Below are 18,136 nucleotides of genomic sequence, written 5' to 3'. Positions count from 1 at the left end.
TCTTCTCTGCTGTTTCTGACTGACAAGTCCCGTAGCTGAGATTATTGTTTATTCTCAGTGGTGTGTTATTCCACATTTTCCCATTAGTTCCTTGCCCTTTTGGAATGGAAATCTAGTTTTTTGAATTATGTGAAGGATTCTAGTAAGAAGAATCTAAATTGAAATTTTAAAAATGCAAACTTCTAAAAGCCTTGCTTAGATAAGTGTGATGATGAAAAATGTTATGATTGCTCTGACACTAGGGGCTCGGTTTAGTTATCTGCAAGAGTGTCTAACCCCATAGGAAGGCCTCCTGACTTCCAGCTGCTTCTTGAGGACATTGACTCTCCACTTCTAACAGCTGCTACCCTTGTGCAAATGCTCAAATATCTGGCAGGTAGACAACTGAATCTGGCTCAGGGGGTGAGATTCAGGCCCAGATTCAGATCAAAAACATCAGGTCTCTTCACTCTAGCAGTCTAAAGCAAATTAGGTGTCTAAAGGTCAACCACTGACCTGATCTAGTGGGTGGCATCCCTGCCTATGGCAGGGGGGTTGGAACTAAATGATCTTTGAGGTCTCTTCCAACCCAAGCCATTCAATGATTCTATTATAAAGCTGTCCTTAGATATTTTATAGAGCAAGTGGATTCTGAAGCACACTGTTCAGCCACATGTAAAAGAGAAAATGAGACAGAGCTGGAAGAAGTGGTGTATTCCCATTGAGATGACAGAATGTAGTTGCTTGCTAAAGTTGCTTTTTGATGTCTCAGAGGAAAAAATAAAAACGTTAACCACAGTAATGAAGAAATAAGGAATGAGAATGGTAGTGCCATCCATCTGCCATTTCTTCATGTTTGTTCTTTAGATGTCTGTATGGCAGTAAAGTTGGAAGGCAGAATATGAATGAATCTGAGCAAGTCAATAGCAAGGGAGGATTTCGAGCTAGTGTAATTCAGCCCGCAAGGCAGGGCTCCTCTACCATTTATTCTTGTTGTCTTTGAGGCTCCTTATGTAAATATTTGGGATTTTGGCAGGGTGGTTTCTCTTTGTTATTGAAGTGAAACATTTGCTGTGAGCATACTGAATGAAGTCTGCTTCATAATTATTTGCAGTAACAACTCAGCAACGGAGACTTAACGGTTGTAAGGCTGCCAACTGTGTATTAATATGATCTTCTTTTCCCCCCTCTCCTGCTGCAGCAAGCACGCAGTTGGTGTAGGAAGTCTGCAAAGCAGAACAAGCAACCGTATCCATCTGTGTCAACAGATTCCCGCCTCACCACTTTGCCAGGCTTTCTTCCTCAGAGCCACCAGCCTGTCCCTGAACAACCAGAAGAAAAGAGTCAAAACAAGGTACACCACACAAACGGCCTTGGTCATCATCTTGGTTTCTCCCAGCAGGACTTGAGGCACGGTGATGGAGGAGACTTCACTCGCAGATCCAGCAGTGCTTCCAGCATTTCGTGGTCATTTCAACGAAGCAAGTCTCTGTTCTGCTTGCCCACGGTGAGCACCTCTCCAACCTCAGAGACTGCTCATTTCAGTGAACCATTTCAGTTTTCAAGTACCGGGTCACCTGCAACCAGGTTGAAAACGTGGAGGTGCAGCCCCAGGCTTAACATTGATGATTTGGAGGGTGCACAGGAGACTGACGTAGACACGGGGAGGAAGTTGTCCTTCTCAGACCTGTCTGTGGTCTCTGCATACTCTGCCCTGAATGGATTTTGCAGTGACTTGGAAGCCTGTCTTCCCCCACAGAAGCATACCTTCGGTACAGCTACACAAGCTGCTACCAGTGGAAGGCCTGTATCTGTCATGTGCAATACCTTTGAGCCTGGGGATGGTTCGCTGCCTTCTCTCTCTGAATGGTCTTCCAGCTCATTTAGGTCAGCATCTCTCTCCAGGCAGCCCAAACAGCCCTCGAGAGCAGCCCCTTGTTCTCTGGATGACTATAGCAGCATTTACCCAGCTTCACCAACCAATGAAGAAGAATTTTACATCTGAGGTTCCTCTCTCCCAGGGCAAATCTGTTCTTCTTCTGATGACCACAGTGGGCCTAGTCTGAGCTTACAGAAATTTCCTCACGAAGAAGAAGGTGGTGAAGCAGAGCATGCTAAATATTTGACGAAAGCTCTCAGATCCTTCAGAGATGGGTGTCCCCAAACCATGTACTGTAAAGCAGTCTGAGCTGGTGCCCAAAACCTCTGTCCTGGAGGAAGTGATCTCTACAGGGGCTTGTCTGTGGCAGTGCAAGGTGGATGGTTTCTGTGACTGACCTTTGGACTGGCAGTGAAGGAAATTCCAGAAACGCTGTAAAATAATACAATTTTCTTCAGCAGAAAAGGAAGAGTAATTTGTGACACCAAACTGCTTCAACTTTTCTGGGAAATTATTTTAACTATGGAAAGATAGCAGGAGAAAGGGATCTTCTTTCCCTTTTACAAGTTCCAAAGGCAACTCTGAGGACAGCAGGTCCAAGCAGCACATCTCCGGTAGCCTCAAACAAGTTTTCAGTGGGGACACACATGGTTCCTTCTAACCTCTGAGAGTTTACAGTACTGAGCAGGGAGAAGCTCCATTTCTTCCACAGGGAAGAGGAATCTCCACTGGATCTCTTTATTTTGACAGTCCAGGGTATGGAAAGTGCCAAACAGGAAACCTTACAGAACATTTTCTACCCATCTCCACATGAATCCCATTCTTTCCAGCTGTGACTGTAGTCTGAAGCACTCGTGCAGTCAATGGTAACCTAAGTGAAAAATGTTTACTACTTCCAACTCAGGCAATACAGAGTTTACCTTTTTGGAATGCAAAACAAGAGACATAACCCAGCATTTTTATATATTCCTACACCACTAGTCCTGAATATATAGCGACTCCCTGCTTTTTTAGGGGTTGTTATTTTTTCTGTTAAAAATAATTGATGCAAAAATGTATTCTACATATTTTCAGTGCAAGCATACTTGGTTTTGGGTAAAACACATTTTCTCTCAAATAAATCTATCCAAAGGGAAAACAAGTCAGATTTTACTGGCTTTTCAAGTTATATTTTTTAAAAGACACCTGCTTCATAACCTGGTTTGCTCCAATTAAATTGTTATTAATAATAATAATAAATAAATGAATAAATAAATTGTAAGTACAAAGCTATTAATATGGCAGCTAAGTATCTTCAGCAGGCTTTAAGTCAGATTTATAGATTGGTTATAGTTCTAAAAACTTACGTTGGTGCCAGAGATGTGGCACTGACTGCAATTCTGGTTTAGCCAGTAGGAAAGTGACCCTGATAAAAGGTGTATGCTTAATGCTGTATGTAATCTATGTACAGGTGCACATGCTGAAGACCTACCATGAGAGCATTGAAAAAAATGCATTTGGGAAGAAAAATGTTTGTTATATTACCAGGGATTTTTACTCAGAAGAGTTGCTGCTTTAAAAAATAAATTAACACACATGTACTCTAAAGTAGTTACAAGAAGTGAAACAGCTCCCCTGGCCCATTGTAATGATTTAAGTAAAAACACAGTCTGCACAAACAATTCTGGAAGAAAGTCTGAGGGAAACTGAACACAGCTTTATAGGGGAGGAGGGAGTATTCCATTAAACTTGTAGCCCAAATCCAGAAGGGGCCAGAGGGACTGTCAGAGCCAGTAAACCACTCCCTAAGGCTTTCTCTTTTTCGGTTATTTTCTCCTCACAGAGAAGGAGACGTCAGGCTGAAGTCCAAGTCTCTTTGTGAGATGCTATCGTAGCATGTACCAGAGGTAGGGTTGTCTTCTGTACTAAATACCATGTATAAATAGGAAATTCTGTTCAGCTCTAAGAGCACAGGAGATTATTGGCCTTCTCCTGCCCTCATAACTGTTTAGATTTACTGCAGTTTTTGGTAAATCATTTTCTTTAAAAACGTCTGGGACCAGAAGTGGCACCAGTGAAGGATTTGTCGTGGTATGCATGTGTTTACCTGCTCTATAGTCAGAATATGTGTAAAACACTGTGAGGTCAGACCAGACATGGTTTCCAGCAGCTTGGAAATCCCTGTGTGAGCAGCAATGCTCAGGACAGCCCAGGTTCCACATCTTTTCTGTGATATTTATGGTAGTACAAAAGTAAATGATGAAATAGCATTGCATATTTATTGGATTGCCATTTCATCAACACTAACCACTTCCAGATATGACAAACAGTATAATGTTGGTTCAATACTGTTAAAATTTTAGTGTTTATTATTTGGAAGAGAAAAAAAATATCTTCTCAAAATATTTTAATAACAGATAACATTTGATCTGAACATGAAATCAAAAAGTCTTCAGAGAGCTGTTTTCAGCTGACATATCTGTTAGACCCTGGAATCAGGCCAGCACTCAAGCTCTTGACAAAAACTCACTGGGGTTTTTAATGAAGAGGAGACCTTGAAATGTCTTTCAGCCTAGCACGTGCATCTGGGGGCCATCTCCTGACATGGCAAGAAGCACTGGTACTGGAAGTCTACAGACAAGCACAAGATAATTTTAAGTGTCAATCGTGAGGCGCATGTGTGGCATTAACCTGCAGCTCCACAAACATCTAAATTCCAGATTTCATCCCGTTGATCCTAACAGGAAGAAAGCTGAATGAACTTCCACAGATTCTGAATTTATGGTGTCCCTATTGGTTGTGTGCTCAAGTATTTCTGTTCTGTTTACTGATACTTAGCTAGAAATGAAGGTTTTTATTGTTTACATTTACTGTGCTTGTAACCAAATTTTGGGATAACTGAGTGTACCACTGTCAGGAAAAGCAGTGATGATAGTGTACAGAAAACTTTTTGTCTGTAACAGAGAAAGCCAGAAGTTGAAGAGTGTTTCACTGAAGGTTGTATTCATTGTTTGTCTTTCCGTTATTTAGGAAGGGGCTGATCTCTTCAGAGAGCTGAATATGCACAAATTTCATGACATTTATGTATCATATTATTTGGTTAACTTATGAACAATGTCATTTGAGAACTGCAGGTTTTTCTTGGACTTTCTCTTCTTCTCACCCCAGAATGTGTTGCTTCTGTTAAATAAAATAGAGACAAAAAAATCAATTTTGCTGAACCTTCGATGTGCTCATTTATGAGGTATTGCAGACTTGCTGACTATTTTAACTAGGCTTCAAAATGAATGCAATGACACAAGCTGTCCAGCTCTTGGCAGTGCCTGTCAGTGGGATAATTACAAAATAAACATAGCAAAAATATTTTTATGTTCAACTCAGCTTTGCCTCTGCAGACCGGATCTTTTGTTTCTCATTTTATTATTGTAAATCATTTGCTCCAGTAAAGCTGAATGATGCAATAGGAGCTGTGACAAATACTGGTAACCCTGCATACTTAAACCCTATCTTGGTTTGTTCCATGTATGTTGGTCTTCATAACAGCTTTTCCCCATTATTTCCATCACTGTGGTGTTATCTACTATATATATATATATTTATTCTCCTCATGAGATTTGTCTGCATGTCAACATTACATTGTACATGCAAAGCTATGTAGGTTTGGCTTTGTTTAGTTTTTATGGTTTTATGGTTTAACGTTGTGGGTTTTGTATATATTTATATGGCAGTTATAGAACTGTAGAAACATCAGAAGTTGGAAGAGGCCTCTGGAGGTTCTCTAGTCCAAAGCAAAACAGGCTCAAACCTCAAAGCTTCAAAGTCAGATCAGGTTGTTCAGGGCCTTGCCCAGTCACATTTGAAACCTCCAAAGATGGCAATTTCACAGTGTCTCTGGGCAACCTATGCTAGTGTTTAGCCACAGTCATGGTGAGGAATTATTTCCTACTCTGCACTCACAGTTTCCCATGTTCCAACTCGTGATCTTTTTTTGTTGTTGTTTTGCTGTGTACCGCTGAGAAACTCAAGCTCTGTCTTCTCTTTGATCCCCTTTTTTTGTGGTGGAAGACTGCAGTTCCTCCCGCAGCCTCTCCTTGCACATCACAAGCTCTAGCTCCCTGACCATCTCAGTGGCTACAGCCCCTCTGAGCTCTCTCCAGGTTGTCGATATCTTTTATGTACTGGGGAGCCCAAAACTGTACACAGCAGTCTGGATGTGGTTTGAGGAGTCCTGAGTAGGAAGGAAGAATAATTTCCATCAACCTGATGGCAACTCCCAACTGCATCCTGGGCTGCCTCAAAAGAGGGGTGATCAGCAGGTCAAGGGAAGGGATTGTCCCCATTTACTCTGCCCTTGTGAGGCCCCACCTGGAGTGCTGCGTCCAGGTCTGGGGCCCCCAGCACAGGAAAATGTGGACATGTAGGAACAGGTCCAGAGGAGGGCCACAAAGATGACACAGCATGGTGCTATCCTGTTCTTGGTTTGTGTCTCCTGTTCCAATCCAATGAAGGGCTTTCAAGGCAGAAGATACGTCAGCTATTGAAGAAACCAGAATATTGGAACAGATTGGTGTTTCCAATGACTGGTATCAGCAAGGAAAACAGCTCTTGTGATTCTGAACCGTAGCTTTTTAAGGCCTGCAGTTTCATGCCTAGGTGACAAGAACCGCAGTGGCCTACCTTGAACACCTGAGCTGCCTTCAGAAGAATATAATAAAAGGCTATAGGAACTGCCTTATATATATACATGTAGGAAATGCTTTATCCTTCTTACCCCTCTGTATCTTATTTTACAATGTGCTTTTAGAGATGGGGTGTCCATAATCACTCATAGTTTTAGAGATGTAGATGCATTGTGGGTTAACAGAATTGATTGAAGTTGTTTTCCTGTTTGTTCTCTGTTCCTTTCCTAGTAATTTGTAAAATGTGATCGTTTTCTTTAACAGCAGCTGATGACTGAGTTACCCTTTTCATAAAACTTTATATAGTCCCAATGTCCAATTCCAAAGCAGTAAAAGTCAATGCATTTACTATCATGTATGTAAAATTAGATTTATTTTTCAATTTAATTTATTTTAGAATTGGTTACATTGAGTTTCATCTGCCATTTTATTGCTCAATTGCTCTGCCCTGTAAGATTCTTCTGCAGCTTCCCCAGTTGTCCACCATCCTTAGTATCTTTAATGCTTAATGTCCTCCACAAACTCCTATCTGATGAGCCCACCCTTTTTCCAGCTTTAAGGCATGATGAATAACATCATGTTCAAGTACAGATCCCTGCATGACTCCACTGCCAACCTCCTTCCACTGTCAGAACTGGCCATTTATTTCTACTTTCTGTTTCCTGTTTTAAAATGGTTCTTTATTCACATAACCTTAGCTCTAAAACCATCACAACATGGTTTCTTTAACAGGTTGTGATGAAGGGCCTTGGAAACTGTTCTTAGCTGTACACATATCTGTTGATGCCTTCTGAAGTGTCTAATAGATTTATGAGGTGTGATTTTCCTGCATAAAACCATGTTGACTCGTCCCCAAACTGACTCAAAATGGTTTCTGTACAAATAATGAATTCTCTCAACTGTATCCGTGTCCTTTGAGTATAGAGCATTCCTCCCTGCAGCATCCCTTTCCAGCTTCCAGGACTTAGCACAGTGTAAATTGATGAATTTACACAGAATCCAGGCTTCCTGAGCCAAACCCCGTGTTCAGATCATTGTGTCAGCACCTGCTATATTGTGCTACCAATTGATTTATCATTCTTCCCTGTTGAATTTCTTTTAATTCCTCTCATTTCCACAATGGTTCGTGACAATAACAGCACTGAATTCATCCTCTGCATGAAAAGATACTCATGTTTATTTGCAGCCTTCACTGAGATCATCTCACTGAGTGCTTCCTCTTCCAGGTGAGGGCAATGCAGACTGCTGGGCAATGTTACTTCAGCCTGCTTTTATTTAGCCACTTACAGATAGACAGTGTTATCTGGCCACAGAAAGGGCATCTGGAGTCTGAGAGAGCCTCACAGCAGAACAGGCACAGTCTGCCTCTTCTTCCACTCAGCCTTTTGGCTTAAAAATGGCTCACTTTCGAATCCCTTGTGCTTTTTAATTGCTTTTCTCCTGGATAGATGAGGCATAAAATGCAAACTAGCTTGGTAGATTGGGGCTGTTAATCTCACCTGCACATTGCAAATCAAAACTTCTGACCATTAATGCCTGATGAAGTGGCGACTGAAAGGGGTTTAGCCGAAGCTGGTCACTAAGAGGAATACCCAACCAGCTGCAGGACTGTGGGGAGCTGACTGCAGAGTACCTGCGTGTTTTGTGAGGGGAACACAACAATGCAGCATGCTAACCATGTTTTTTTAACTTCATTTTTTTAAAGCCACCAGCCTGCAAGAGTTGCTGGTGCCATCTGGTGGCTTGCTTGAACACGAGTGTCCGAGCAGGGAGCTGTCAGCCCACACTGGTGACAGCCCCAAGGCCCAGGACTGGGGACCAGTGTCCCCAACAGGGTGCCCTCAGCACCATGTCCCCTTCCCCTAGGCACATTGGGTGTAGTAAATATCCCCAGAGAGCACACCGTGTGTGCTGCTTTTCGGGTTTGTGCTGGGCTCCCACCCCCTCCATGTTCTTCATCGCCCTCCCTTCACTCACAGAGCTGCTGAGCCAAATATCTGAATCGTTTGGTGGCCCAAATGGCTTTGCCGTGAGCAAGCCGAGCATCTGCTGTGAGCCAGCCCTAGAGCACAGGGCGGTAAGCTGCCTGCCTGTCACAAATTCCTCTATTACTTGAAAATTGTAGCCCTCCTGGTACGGGGATAATCTGCTAAGTATGACCCAAGTGCTGCCAAGACAATGCTGCCTGTTAGGCCCCGGTGTCCAGCGGTGCCACCAGCGCGTGGCGGCTCCTGGGGGGCAATGCGCCCCGCGACAGGGCCTCCAGGAACCCGGACGGGTTAAGAATGCAATACACAGCACCAATTTCATAACTCCTCCTTCTCTGGTGAATTAACAGACATGGTTCTTGTAGTTCACACGTGCTATTGCACAGACCGAATTTTTTAACAGAATTGTGATTATGATTTTTATTTTTATTTTTTGCATAGTTTGCCATGACACATCGATGATTTTCCTATATTATTCCTCCTTGTTTTTGTTGCTTTGGTCACAATTACAGCAAAACTTTAATTTATTGCTCTGCTTATGGGTTTTGACCAGTCACCAGCGTTCCCTTGCCGTGCCACATAAATTCACAGCAAAGCAACCTCTGCCCCCAACCTCTGCTCTCTCCTAGGCACTTCGCTGCCTCCTTTCAGTACCTGGTTGCTCCCATCTCTTCTGACAGCACCCAAGTTTGGGGCTGCACCTGCACTTCTGCATCCAGAACAGAGCAGGACAGGTACCAGCCTTGTTTCCTTCTGGCCACTCCTCTCCTGAGCATCTCCTTATTAAATCAGAGGGATCTGCTAGAGAGCTGCTGGGCACAAAACTGTTTTCAGCACCAACAGGAGTCATCATCCAGAGACACCCACAAGGATGCGGCTGCCAGGGTGCCCCACTCTTCTCTGCACATGGCTGCTTGTTGCCTGATAGACGTGCCAGGTCACCAAAACATGTCTTTTCTGGGTTTTGGTAGATGGTCAAAGGAAAACCTGGCTGCTCTCTGGAGTGACAGCTAGCTTGCAGCCTGACACGGATGAATAGCAGGACCGAACAGATTTTTGCCCCAGGCATCCTCTGCTGATGTGTTAAGTTTGGCAGCATCTTTTGGAGAAGAAGTGAATTAATCTTATTGGAGTTGTGTACAAAAGAGACTGGAAGAGAAAAAAAAAAAGAAAAAAGAAAAAAAAAAAAAAAAGATGTGTGAATCCATGTTGATTATTTTGAAGCCATAAACAAGTGGCATCAGAAAAGAATCTGACAACCATATGGACTTTCAGAAGTGTGAAATCTTCTGAAAATGATATGCAATGATGTAAAGGCTGGAATGAATAAAAAGAAGATTTGAGACACGGATGGATGAGACGTACAGGCAGAGGACTGCAATCTGTGATATAGGAGTTAAGATTCTGGGCACATGGAAAGAGTGCTGTAGAGAAAACAGTATGTGAAGCAAAGTAAATCCAAAGAAGTTACACAAAGAGTTCCACAAAAGTGATAGGAATAACAGTTGGCCCTATTTCTTATTTCTGGGCCCCAGAAATCTTTAGGGAGCTGCAGTCTCAGGGACTGAGCACCAACTTTTCCATGAAACAGCCGTTAGGAGGGGAAAAGCTAATCAGAATGATGGAGAGGAGGGCAATGAGTGTAGGAGGGATTGTCTTGAAGATGTCTGTGCAGTGAGAGGCAAGGTAAAGTGGAAGATGCTGGTCATTTTTATTTCTTTCAATGGTCAGTGCAAGACTCTCATAATCAGTTCCTGTCCCACTCCTCCCCCTACATCTGGGACTCATTTCTAGGGCAACACGCTGGCCTCCTGCCTGCTCCACATCCATGTGCATGAACTGCATTTGTCTGGCCTGCTGTGTGATGTGCCTTCGGGCTTCATCCACTGGGGCTGGGGGAACACCAAGGCCAGGAAAGGATCTAACTGCTGATCTGCTGTCTTGGGGGAATAAGGGCCATTGGCAAGGGTAACTCCTCACATCCAGACAAGGGCCACCACGCTGCGTGAGGTCTTACCTGCTAGGGGCAGAGAAGCTTGAGGAGTCCAGACTCTGGGGAGCTAAGTTTAAATGCTGGCATCCCAATCTTCTTAACCCCCTGATTGTTTGACACCTTTCCTCTTCAAGTTATCACAGCACACAATACTATAAGATGCAAATTGCAGCAAAATCTATGCAGGATTGATTTGTAAATGGCTCTGACTTCCATTTGGCAGCTGTCCAGGCCCAAATACTGTTTTGTAATGCTCATCGTGGTGTGACTGAAGGGGGAAAGAGGATGAGAGGTGAAAAGCTGAAAGTAGAAAACAAACCGACTGTGCCATCCTAAAGAAGCAGGAAAAAATGTAGGCTGAATGCTCAGAGAGCAAATGATCTATCATGAGAAAACACAGAGCAAAAGCTGGCTTTCATGGACCAGTAGATAGCTATGATGTACATGAAATGCATCTACTGGCATGGTTTGGATACTGGATCTGACACATCAGCAGGACTTGGGCTGTGACGGTAGGGTGGTCTGGGAAGAGAAAGCTGATGCCACTCCTGCATGCCATAACGCACGTTACTGTGGCTCAACAAAGCATGGTGGTCTTGGTGCAAAGAAACACGAAGATGACCAATACTGGGGAGCCTCCTTCCCACATCTGAGAGTAAAATGAGGTGTGAACAGAGCACAGAACCTGGGACACATGCAGTCTTAAAATCTAACATTTAATTAATCTTAAAATCTAACATCATAAAATCTTAAAATCTAACATCTAATATTCCCATTAGACCACTATGTCTTTAAAAAGCGAATACCCATACAAAAAGGTTCACGTGTGTCTTAATTTTTTGTTATATCTGCCTTCTAAATCCACTCTTTCTCTCTGTCCCCTTCCCTTTCATTACACCATGGCAACACACAGCAATCTTTTTTTTTGCTTGGTGACGTTAGTGCAGCCACCAGTAGATGCAATGTCCCATGCTTCATCCACCCCCTTCCACCACTGATGCTGAGACTGGAACTTGAAGTTAGCCCAGGGAGGGACCATCAGGAAAGTGACACTGATGAGAACACGACAAAATTCATAGGGGAACATAAGGCTCTTTTGCTACTTACAAAGGAAACTCCTGAGAATCGTTTAAGACACCATAATCTGTATTTTCAGACCGTGGAGTGACAGGCCTAAAGAAAAGCATATCCAGGCCTTCCCCATTTCTTTATTTAATGAGGCACAGGGTTTAGCTGAGGAATTTAGATGATTGACGGATAAGTATTTAGAATTCTTGAGGGTCATAAAGGCAAATGGATCAATCCAAAATAATTAGTTTTGACACTATGACAACTGCTAGCTTTATTTTTTTTCCCTAAATAAACTGAATATTTTTTATCTCTTATTGAAAAACTGAAGTAAAAGTCTTATTTTTCAAGGAACTGAAATATTAAATGTCCTCCTATTTGACAAGAGCATTTACAGACAGATGTAACAGTTCTACCTCTAAAAGAAAAAAGAAAAAAAAAAAAGTTGAAAAACAGCAATTTCTTAATTTCATGATTCATTCATCAGCTGGTCCTTTGACACTTTTTCTTAATTAATAGAGTTGTTAAGAGACAAAGCAGCAAGAGAGACACATTAAGCAAGGAGAAAAAAAACCGCTGAGAAATAAATGTTTGATATTTAATTACAACAGTCGTGCAGTGAGCATATGTGCTGTGCCACATCTCAAGCAGAATCAGCACATCCTTGTATCCTCAAAGAAGTGACCTTCAGAAAGAGCAATTAGTTTTCTAGCACTTTTTCTTTCCTATTACTAGTAAAGTTTCTGATGAAACAGGATAGTTTAGAGGCTGAATTTCTTCTTCTAGAACATGTATTTGTTAGACATACAGCCTCAGGGGCTGGCAATATGGCAGTGCTGAGGGACCTAGCTTGGAAGGCATCTTGGGACAAAAGTTCATGGAGAACAACTCCAGTTGCAGAGTCTAGGCTGTAATACCAGCACCTGTCCTGTAGCTGATGGCACATGCCCTCTGCGTGGCCTCACACAAGTCCCTCTGCCACATGGTAGCTTGGTTTCCCCAGAGAAAGAGAGACAGCAGACAGCAAGCCCTGTTGCCTCTTGCAGCATTAACATTCAGGATTAACACCGTGCAAGGCCTATTTTGGCTCCATAACAAGTTTTTCCTGCTACTTCATGTACCCAGCTTTCCCTGTCCCCTCTGCAGAGAGTGGGCCATCTCTGGCAGAGCTGAGCATCGCACCATCCCATCCCATCCCATCCCATCCCATCCCATCCCATCCCATCCCATCCCATCCCATCCCATCCCATCCCATCCCATCCCATCCCAACACTGGTGGGTAGGAGGGTGCAACTGCAAACCAACCCTTGTTTCTGTGGGGCCTTCAGGCCTAACTCTGCATTGAGGGGAGAAATTACATTCCTATGACCTTGGTGCCAGAGACTGAATGCTTCCCAAAGCCCCAGGAGGAGGGAGGAAGACTGGAGAACAGCCAGCAGGCAACACCAGGCCATCACAGCCTCTGCAGAAAGGCAGGGAGGAGAAACTGGTGGCCCAAGGCCAGCTGCTGCCAGGGGACTCAGGTGGATAATTTCTCAGGTGGATAATGAGCTCTTCCCTGAAGACTGAAGAAATCTGCTTTGCCTCCTAGTGAGAAAAGCCCTGGGCTTTATCCTCAGCAGCTAGCTCTCTCTCAAACACAGCAGAGAGATACAGGAGTCGTCCTTCCAGGACATCAGTGGGGCCCTCAGATTCTCCATCGGGAGAGAAGGGACAAAGTGGCCTCAACAGCTGCATCTCCTCGTTGAGGAACCAAATGCCATGTCCAGGTTTGAGTTGGTGAAGACCAGCTTAGGCCTATGGAGGATGTGTGCTATGGCAGTTTTCTTCATGAAAAAAGAAAAAAAAAAAAAAAAAAAAAAAAAAACCTGCTATAAATACAAATGCAAACTTCTTTTTTTTTTTTTGTAGGAAACTGTCATTAGAGAAACAATGTTGTACAACCAGGGGGAATTTGCAAAAATTGTTTCATTTTTCAGCCAAAACAGCCAGACCATATTAAATTGGACACCAGGAGGAGGTGCAACACATCTACCTTGCTGTAAATCAACCCCTTATTTTTTTATATTGCCCTCTTCTGCACCGACTTTCACAGGCTTCAACTACCAGAGATGTATTTTCATTCAAAAGAGGATGCCACTAGGCCACTAGGTAGAAATGCTGGACATTATAATTTTTTTAGGAAGGCAGCAAGCCAAAGGCTTTGCCTGCCATCAGCTCACAGCACTGGGGTTGATCCCAATGTGAGAGCAGGAGTCCAGCCTCACAGGGGCTGTTTTGGGCTTTCAGGTTGCACCAGGACACGTGGAAAACATCATCCTGAGCATTTTGCTGCATTCCCACCTTGCTCACCTTGCAGCGTGCTGCTTTTGCTTTACAGGCTGCCGTGGGGCTGGGGAAGGCTATCAGGGCTGGGATTTCCATGAGCAGAGCAGAGTTTCTCTGCTTGTCCCAGGGTTTTCAAGGAAAGACAAGAGCCACGCTGGGAAGCATGCAATGAAAGACAAACTTTCATTCATCCCTTCCCAGGGCTCTGTCAGAAATGGTGCTTGCACATAGGAAAGACAAAGGGAGAGGACTTGTATCTGCAAAGTCGTCTTCCCTTACTGCTGAAAAATAAGATGAAACTATTCTTCTCTTTGGGTTTCTATTCTGTTTAGTTTCTGCCCTGTTGCAATGTCAAAGTCACAAGTGTTATTTACAAAATAGAAACCTAGGTAAAAAAACCATTTGGAAGAGACCTTTCAGCTCATGCTTTCCGCTCTCTCCAGCCCCCCAGCTTTATGCAGCAGCCTCCACGCTCTGTGTTAAAGCCGTCTCTGCCCGTAACTCACTCCCAGTGCCAGTGCTAGACCTCCCTCTGCGAAGCACATGCACCGGCAGATAATCCAGATCAGTTTACCTCCGTGTACCTGGCAGCACGCTACTGTGCAGTGACCAAATATCAGAAGAGTTAGTGGTTAATTAGGATCAGCTTAATCCCTGCTGACTGCCTGTCTCTGTGTAAAAAGGGCACTAGAGGTTAGAAAGTATTAAGTGCCTTAAATGTGCACTTGCATAACGTGAAAACCAAGTGAAGACCCAGACTTTGTTCTTGGAAGTGCTGATGTGAAATGATTTACTCCTAGAAGCATTTAAACATGCATCTTACCCTATCAAAGCAAGAAAACCCATCTAAAAATTTTTGGGAAGAAATGCCACAAAAATGGAAATGGAAAATAATGAACCAGCAGCACAATGGAGACAAGACTTCTGCAGAAACGAGGTCTTAAAGAGTCTGAGTATTTCTTTCAACTTGTAAAAATTTAGTTCAGCATATGAAATATAATTTGTATAGCTGGAATAAAGCTTCTTCTAGGCTACAACTGTGCCTAGATCTCCATTTCATTAGTTTCTATTTGTCATAAAAATACAACAGCTAATCATTAGATAACTTTGCATTTACACCCTGTCTATGGCACTCCTCTTGGAGCCCAGGCTGACAGCTTGTATAAAATTATTTAACGAGTGCCTGACAATAAAATGTAGATTTTACTTTGTTGAGATGCTCAGCTATTGCTAAGCATGAAATTCTCTAATGGCATGTCAAAACATGGAGATCCTTCATGATTTTCTCTTTATTTTACACATTACTCTTATTTTAAATGAAAAAGGATCCTGAGGCTGATTAAAAGAGCTGAGTTGCTGTTTGAATGGAAAAAATAGTAGGATGATTTGTAGAAACAATGCAAACTAATAAAACACCAACAGGCCTACAAGACAGTGGTGAACTCACACACATCTTCACACGCACGGATAGACCATTGCTATTCTTCCCAACTTATTCTATTATTTTTTTTGCTACTGGTACATTTATATAAGTATTAGTGACATTTATGTAATAACAGGACATTAGCTCCTTTTGAGGTCATCTGTCCTGGTGACTTTTTCCCCATATCCAGCCATAAGCTCCTCGTTGTGACATCACTTTGGCTGCCGTGGCCATACCTGTGATGTCAACAGGAGGGATTTATGACCTGAGGGCGGGCATAAGCTGCAAAGAGCAGATCAGCTCACAAAGAATAAAGGTTTTGTTTTGCCCTGCTAGCAGAAGGAGAAGGAAGCACCCACCTGCCCTTCCTCCTCTGCCTGTCCTGGTTGAGCAGGACCCTGTAAAAAAAAAAATAATGTAAAAGGATTAAAGTTTTACATGGTTGGTGTTAAAGGACCCTCTGCTGCTGCCTCCAAAACCCAGTGGGGCTCTGCCAGGGGAGCTGGGCTGTATCAGGCCCTCTGGAGCTTGGGCACACACCTACACTGCTGCTCCTCACTGCTCCCATGGCCACCTGGTCTGTTCAGGCCACAGGAGAAGCAAAACCACAGCTGACAAACTGGCCTGTGCAGATGTGCCCATAAACAGTGTTTTTGGACTTCATCTACTCTGGAAGTTCCCATTTGATCTCATGTCTCTCTTGTCCACTCAGTCCAATCCCTCTTTCTGAAAATCAGGCTTCGTAGGGGAAGCCAGCTCTGCAACTTCATAAACATATTCACGCTTTCATCTTCTGTTTGGTTCCCTGTTGTTCCAGCCAGATCAATAGCAGAAATTGCATTGGCAACATGTTTATCTGAGGACCTCTTCCAGTGTCATTTACTTGGCATCATTTATTTGGCATTGCAGGAGTCTGTGATAGTCAGTGAGATAAGCATTTGGGAGGGTATCTGAATTAAGATCAGCTTTTGCCATACTTTATATTCCCTGTCAACAGCCGATGTATTTAAATTGTCAGCTCGTCTAGTCAGCTGGGATAAAAACGTGTTGCTCCCCAGCACTGCCCTTGGCTCACCGGCATGAGCGTGGATTTCAACCAGGCCCCAGCGCAGGGAACCGACTCCCTCCCAGCTGCACTTTGAATGCACAGAAAACCAAAAGGGCAACTTTTTGGGGCAGAGGTGGCGTTTCACAGCCTGCCAACTCGGCTCTGAGCACGCTGATGCAGCACCTCTGAGCTACTGCGGACAGCAAAGTGGCTGATCTGTGACAGCAACCACCACAGGTCAGCTGGACACAGAGGAAGGGTCTTATCATATACTGAGAGTCCACAGGGAATAATAGGCTTTTCTACTAAGTTCTTCATATGGCAGTGCAGGAAATACATATGCAGCAGGATGCTGAAGAGCTGAGATGATGTCTTTGCAGCTTACGCATTGTTTCACCCAAACAGAGCTTCTTAAGCTATCTTCCTCATGAGACTTGCACAGGAGAGCTACTCAGATTAAAATAAGGATGTACAAAATCTTTTCTCCCTCCTCAATCAGCTTTTCTTTCTTCTTTTAATTCAAACATTTTTTATCAACCTGAAAAGGTGATCGTGTCCTCCTCATTTTGCAGCTCTTTCAAATTCTGTCTACTGAAAGCCACATAATGAGAATGGTCACCACCAGGCTGACCTGATCTGGGCTCCTCTTCAGTCTAGGTTTCTGCCTGAGGAAACTTGTGTCACTTTATCAGTGTTACGATGTCAGCCTAATTCAGAGAGAACTTTGCTTTGCACCAGAGGAAGGCACAATTCTGCCCACTGCAGAACACAACACACGACACGTCAGAAATAACCACCACACAACCTAATAAAGTAGATCCCACCACTGGATCCCCGATAGCTCACGCTTCTTAGCTTGCTGCCTAGCTCAGTTTTGGGCTGCTCCCACTGCCAGTCTCCAGAACTGCTCCTGGGTACAGTTCAGGGCTCTTTTACTCCAGGACTCTCCCCAAGAGCCCCCGTGGCAGAGTCTGCACCAAGCTGTGGTCCCATGCAGTCCTCCATCACCAGTCCTCTGGTGCCAGCCATCAGCCCTCACACCCCAAAGGGCACCCACGAGCTCTTGGGCAACTCACAGGGCAGGAAACATCATCAGTCCTCAATGTCATGCTGTAAAATCACTCTGATATTCCACTCACAGCATCAGAAATACAGAAAACGAACCCATGTTTCATTCCATTGAGCTTCTCCTTTGAAGAAGAACCTGTACAAGAAACATCCTTTGAAGAGTCAGGTATTTTCTTCATGCCCCAGCAGGGAAGCAGTGCAGGAGGCAGAGGCAGCGGTGGTTTTTACATGACCCGTAGATAGCAGCAGGCAAATTCACTTGAACTGGCTCCGCTAGGTGTTCTGTGGCTCTGCAGGTAACCGCCTCCCAAAAGAACAAGCTCTGTGTTTTGAAATGATGATGCAAATTTTCTTATCCTGAAATTCAGCAGAAACTTCTTCCTAATTGGGCAAACGTGTTGGTGTCTCGCAGTGAGAGCTCTCTGGTGCAGCTGAGATGTAAGCGGGAGGCAAGCTGGTTTGGATTCAGCTTAATTTCCCCAGGGAAATATATTTTAAAGTACAACAATTCTGCTGATACGAGGGTTGTGGTGGAGTGAAAGGAAGATCGCTGGACACCAACCTGATGCAAGAAAACAAGCAAGAGGTTTCTGAAGAGGAACACGTGCTCCACACAGCCTTTGTTTGGGATAAATCCTGCTCACAATGGCTGTGTAAGGTCAGTGCAGCAGGAGCCCAAGCAGAACTGCTGCCCATCTCCCCTA

General features: G+C 43.8%; 1 protein-coding gene across 1 annotated transcript in view; it reads left to right on the top strand.

Annotated features, from left to right (window-relative positions):
* Window positions 1-1,984, top strand: part of FAM124A (family with sequence similarity 124 member A) — a gene marked incomplete at both ends in the record, with an annotated part of 38,730 nt that extends 36,746 nt beyond the window's left edge. The window contains one exon of the mRNA XM_082784749.1: window positions 1,181-1,984. Coding sequence (XP_082640875.1) covers window positions 1,181-1,984 — 804 coding nt within the window. The remainder of the gene's footprint in view (window positions 1-1,180) is intronic.
* Window positions 1,985-18,136: the final 16,152 nt, after the last annotated feature.

This window comes from Aythya marila (genome assembly GCF_965140915.1).
Source record: "Aythya marila genome assembly, chromosome: 1".
In the NCBI taxonomy this organism is placed as follows: Eukaryota; Metazoa; Chordata; class Aves; order Anseriformes; family Anatidae; genus Aythya; species Aythya marila.
Note: the sequence above shows the minus strand (reverse complement) of the source record. Positions and strands in the feature narration are given on the sequence as shown.